This window comes from Gymnogyps californianus, chromosome 3 (assembly GCF_018139145.2).
Source record: "Gymnogyps californianus isolate 813 chromosome 3, ASM1813914v2, whole genome shotgun sequence".
Taxonomy (NCBI): Eukaryota; Metazoa; Chordata; class Aves; order Accipitriformes; family Cathartidae; genus Gymnogyps; species Gymnogyps californianus.
In genome coordinates this window covers 36,272,923-36,278,675 of record NC_059473.1, presented here as the reverse complement: position 1 = coordinate 36,278,675, position 5,753 = coordinate 36,272,923, and the positions used below count along the sequence as shown (strand labels likewise).

General features: G+C 45.4%; 1 protein-coding gene across 1 annotated transcript in view; it reads left to right on the top strand.

The window, feature by feature from the left end:
* Positions 1–783: 783 nt before the first annotated feature.
* TTC27 (tetratricopeptide repeat domain 27) overlaps positions 784–5,753 on the top strand; it is a 134,586-nt gene continuing 129,616 nt past the window's right edge. The window contains exons 1-2 of the mRNA XM_050893754.1: positions 784–871; positions 3,594–3,771. Of these exons, the coding sequence (XP_050749711.1) occupies positions 784–871; positions 3,594–3,771 (266 nt within the window). The remainder of the gene's footprint in view (positions 872–3,593; positions 3,772–5,753) is intronic.

Genomic DNA, 5,753 nt, shown 5'->3' with positions numbered 1-5,753 from the left:
CGGCTCGCCCTGAGGACTAGGCACCTCAGCCGGCACCTGCCGCTCTCCCCGGGGATCTCACAGAGGATTCTCCACGCGGAAACGCATAGGCAGACGCCATATACATATGTACACGTACGCGTGCCTATGTCTACCCACGCCCCCCTCACAAGCTATTGCTTCGGGGTCAGCGTCAGCTCCCGCGGGGGAAGGGAAACACCCCGGCTCTTCCCGGCTCTTCCCGCCTCCCTTTCCCTTTCCCTTTCCCTTTCCCTTCCCTTTCCCTTTCCCTTTCCCCTTCCCTCCCTTCCCCTTCCCCTTCCCCTTCCCCTCCCCATGCCCATGCCGCTGCCTCCCCCCCGCCGCGGCAACGGCCCCGCGACGGCGCAGCACCTGGCGGGGGCGGGGCGGAGAGCTCCACCCCCAACACCCCACCCTATCCCCCGCTCCGCGCACGTGGGGTTCGTGCTAAGGCACGAGGCTACCGGCTGCGCCTGGAGCGTGCTCCCTCAGCCCTGCGTCACCCCTGCTCCACCCCCGCGCACCCGCCGCGCGCGCGCGCACGCGCCGCCTCCCGCCTCCCCCGCGCTGACAGGAGCGCGCGCGCGGGGGTGTGCACTCGGGCTACTGCCGCGCCTGCGCGGCGCCGCGTCCTCCCAGCGTGCCCGGCGACAGTGTCATGGCGGCTTCCTGCGGCCGGTTCCTGCACATGGGTTGAGGTGGACGTCGGCAGTGCGTGCCAGCGCAGGGGTCGCGAGCGAGCGAGGCGGCAGTGGTGGGGAGCGGGGCGGGGGCGGCAGGACCATGCTGGCCCTGGAGCGCTCCCTGCTGAGGGGCTTCCTCAGCGCGGCGGAGTCCCTGGAGTGGAAGCAGGGCGAAGTCGCGGCGGCAGGTGAGGGGAGGTCCCGGCTGTGGGTATCCGGAACCACCAACGTCTCCGCCGGCCCCAGGCCGAGCTGGGGCCGGGGCTGGCGGCTCCGTCCACCCGCGCCCGCTCCGGGGGCGGTCGCGTTCCCCCCTCGCGCCCTTTCTGCCCCTTGCCGGGCTCCGGGGGGCTCCTGCCGGCGCCGCAGGGCGGGGGGGGCCCATTGGGCTCGTCAGCCTGGAGGAGGGCGAGCGGCACTGCCGGCAGGGCAGGGCTGAGGCGAGAGGTGCGACCGCCGCGCCGGCGCTCTCCTCAGAGTTTCTCGGCCGGTACCTGCCGGTCCGACGGCTTCTGATGGAGAGGCTGCGGCTGCAGCAGTCCCTGCCCTGCGCCCGGTGGCCGGCAGACGCAGAAGTGCCCGCTTCATGTCGGGGGAATGCAGCAACTTTTAAAATGTAACGTTTGTCATGGAAAGGCACTTACATATTTCAGACAGGCTAGAAATACAGTTGTGCTCAAGTCATGTGCTATGCTGTTTAAAACATCTAGATGTTGTAGCATATTGAAAGACTCGTTTATCCTTACCCAAGCACTTACTGAATTTTGGAAAAGAACTGTACAGAGCTACTCAGCTCTATTTCCTTATTTAACCTTAATCATTGTACAGCCCAGGAATGTTAGGTGATGTGACTGACATCAGTCAGATCTGTCTTATCTCTTCACTGAGAGGTGTGTATGCTGTTTGTGGTGTGTGGTTTGGTTTTTTTTTTTTAGTTTTGGTTTGGTTTTTTTTAAGTAGTGTGCTGCTATAAGATGTGGGGAAGACTTGTTGAAGAAAGGTATCTTGCAGTAGAGATAGAAAATGGTGGGGTTTGTGATGATTCTTAGTCATCACTTACATGGGCCCTTCCTATTGATGATCCTGAAACTAAATTTAAAGACTGTGACCTTGAATTTGTATGGTGTCTTATAAGAAGCTTATAAAAACACAGAATCAAAAGTAGATTTTATGTGCTTACAGATATGTTACAGTGTTACTGGAAAGAGAAAACCTCAATATTCTGCATTAGTGTCCTCACAGCCAATGGTTATTCAACAAACTACAGCATCACCTGTCTGGGCAACTATAATCCAGTATAAAGAAGTTGTCGTTTGGTGAAAGAAAGTCTCCCCAAAGCATAGATTGGAGAAAGTTTCTCGTTATTTCTGTTCTCTATGAGAGTATGGTGTCAGCAGGGCTGCAGAACCATTACTATTCTTTTGCATATGCCCTGCCAGGTACAGCTTAAAGTGTTTTTTAAATCATCTAGCACAAATGATCTCTTACATCATTCAGTTGATCATTGTTGTAAAGAACAAAAGTAAATTGTGGTCAACAGCCTGGTCCAGAGAGATTAGAATGAATGTGTCTCTATCACCCATTCCTACCAAGTCATCCATCGCTGCTGTTGAAGTTGGTTCTGTGCTCAGTCTTCCTTTATGTCTGAAATTTAGAATACTTGTTTTAGCTGGATGAGTTTGGGGTTGGTATTTCGTTCACTTCCTTGCACAGCTGCTGCTTGTGTGGGTCTGTACCTGTGCTAGAGTTAAATTGGCTAGCTCGGGTACTAATATTAGTATAGCTATGGTAACACTGAGTGCATGGGAGCTGCAGTCCCCAACTGGAATCACAGATTAATATTAAGGCACCCATCTATGCAGACCTCTGCATTTCCTCAGCTGCACCGTTACCAGCATCTGCATCAGCTAGTTTAAAGCCAGTTAGTACATCTACATGGGTTGTAGCCACAGCTGCAGTGTAGGCAGATACTGATTTTGCTCAAGAATAGAAGGTTTTGACATGGTGAAGTTGTTCTAACAGCTGCTGGATTGACTGCACTGTAGCATATCTGAAGAAAGAAGGGAAGATACCTTCTGTGAACAAAGTTGTAGCCTGGGTCAAGAACTTGACGGATTTGAAGCTTCTTAGGAATTAAATGTGTAGCATTTCATGAGTTCTGTTTGTCTTGAAAGGCTTCAATGGAGAAACATTCATGGATCTAAATCCACCTTAGTAGTTACTCCTAAGAATCTGACTCCATATGCAGACTTCTCATTGAGATAGTAAACTTATCATAGGAAAATAATTCTTTTATAAAGATAAAATCATATTGCCCATTCTTTGTGAATATTCTAAGCATTCAAAGGAAGGACTGAGTGATTTCTGCAGTTTTACATGAGAATTTATTCACTGAACTCTGCAAATATTGAACCATTTTTATTTGTTGCATTTCCCCTAAAAGGGTTCTCTAGTCTGTGAAATTGTCTTATCTATAGGATTTTACTGTAACACACTCGTATAAAATGTTTTGGAGGAAGAAAACCCTCTTGTGATAATTGAAGTCATCTTCAATAAGTGTAGCGTACATGTTTGGAAGACCATCCATGTATTTCCCCTGAAATTTCAGCGCAAGTTTTTGTTTTACATTCATCTGGCAGTTTGTATTTCACTGTAACATTAATACAAGTTCTGTAAAATTTATTTTAAATGAAGTGACACCTGCTACTGCTGTTCTTTAGTTTAAATGCAACTGCACTTTTCCTGCAAAGTAAATCAAGATGCATTCCTTGAAAGTGGAGTGTTACATGTTTTGGTTTTAATAGGTCTTGTAAGACAAAGTTGTTTCAAAGTTGACACTGATTTCTGTTTTCTTTTTCCTTCCCCCCCCCCCCCCCCCCCCCCCCCCCCCCCCCCCCCCCCCCCCCCCAGAAAGTGGATCATTATTGCAGTTGATTTTTGATGGGAAATACGAGGCAATATTTTCAAATTCAGCCATCCAGAATGTTTTCAGTGCATCTTCTGTGACAGAGGAGAACATTGACAGTTACTTGGAGAAACAGATTCTAGCATACCTGGACTGTTCTGCAGAGGCTGATAACGTGGAAAGGTGAAAATTATTATTTATTATATGGAAGATTAATAGAGGCCATGTTTGATTTTTACAAAAGGCATTTTTTTGTATTTTATAATATGTGACATAGGGCCTCTGAAATTCTTGTTCTGACAGAAAAACAGATTTCTCAAGTTGTTGCCCACACTCCCTTGGGGCGTCTATTCATTATCATTGTTTCTTTCACTGGATAGTATTTTGATATGAGGGTTTGTTGAAAACACTAGCTTTATTTACAGTGATTACCTCTGAAGCTGCTGGTATAAAGAAGCCAACAAATGTAAATTCATGTTACCATGTATCATCAAACAATTTATTAACAGTTTGCTCTCTGAAATGCTGCATTACATTATGTGACTACTTGAAGTACCCTGTAATGTTACTGTCTAAGCAATGCCTATATTTCTAAGTCTGATTCATAGTAAGGTTGTTCTACTCTTCTTAATGTAAGATGAGTAAGGTATTACTCATGGATGCTATTCATTGATTATTTTCTTCACAAGACTTTCTCTGTTTCTCTAATTGTACTGCATATGCTAATTCTTGCTGTTAATGAGTCTGACTTTAGTGTTTACAGTTTGCTAAATAAATAATGAACAGACTGAAATCTATCACGCTAGGGATAGTAGAAGAAGAAAACTATATATGTGTGTGTGTGTGTATATATTTGTTTATGTTAAAAGATGAGGGTGGGAAAAAGTTTTGCCAAAAGACCAAAAGATAAGAGAAGATAAAGGTAAAAAGAAAGTTAGTGGAAGGTAATGTATTGCCAATAAGCGTGGCTGAGTACAAGTGCTTGTGTTTTGGTATGACAGACATAAAACCAAGAGTTCTTGCTAAAATATCAGAGAGAAACAAATAGTTGGCATCTCTAAAATATTGAGCTGAGATTTGTTAGTGATCATAGTGTGTCAAAAGCTTATCTTCTAGTGTGGTACACAGTGCGATGCGCTCCTGTTTTCTGAGTTGGAATGTCCATAGGTTGTTCCTGTGCATTTCATCTCTAGGTGTTTTGGGGTTTTTTTTGTTTCTTACTTTATTGTGCTGTTGCTGTTAAATATTAGCTGGAGTTTAGATTGTGACATAGTCTGGAGAAATTTTTCAGTATTGCTAAATTCTATCACCTTGTAATAGTTTATTGTGAATAATTCAGCAAGTAAAGAAAGATCGGTCAGGGCTTGAAGCAGACACAATCCTCATCTTAATCATTGCTTGAAATATGTGTTGCTGCTTGAAATACATGTTACTGCCTTTGTGAACCATTCAGCTTCCTAAAGATAGTCATAATCTATATCATGCACTCAGTAATACTTTATACGTATCCTGTCATGGTGATGTGTTGCCTTCTCCTGCTCCCCCTGTTAGCTTTTATTGGCCTATATGCCATTTACAGGACTCTACTGCTGCTGTCCTACTGCAGACAGCAAAGCAATTTGTTCCTCAGGTGCTCATACTCCAGCTCTTCGGTCTTTGAGGTTTTTCTTGTTCCCTCTGCAACTCTAGGCAGCATTAGAAGCCCCCTTGCCAGAAGATACAGAGGCAGATCTGCAATATTTAGCCTTTCAGAAGTAGATAGAGGGTTTTCTGCCTAAAATTACAGCCTGGAGTTTTATTCAAAATGAAAGTGTGTAGTCTTCAAAATGTGTCAGTGTCTGCCAGAAACATTTTTGTTTGTAGCAGTCAAGTGAATTTTTCAAGCTCCATTAGTAATAATATAAGAAGCTTTGAATTATATTAGTGCTGAAGGAAGTAAGTTATGACTTTCTCTTGATAGAAAAACTTCTACTGAAAGACAGATGATTTCCTATTTTAGGTAGGCACTGCTTATAGCCCTTAAATCTGTACCGTGTTTGTTTGTCTCCAATGACTTTCTAGGTTAAAATGTGTTACATAGTTATTTTTCCTACCTGCAGGCCCTATGCCCTGTAACTGCCTTATGGAAGGAATTAATGCAACTTTTGCACTCTGACCTTCCATTG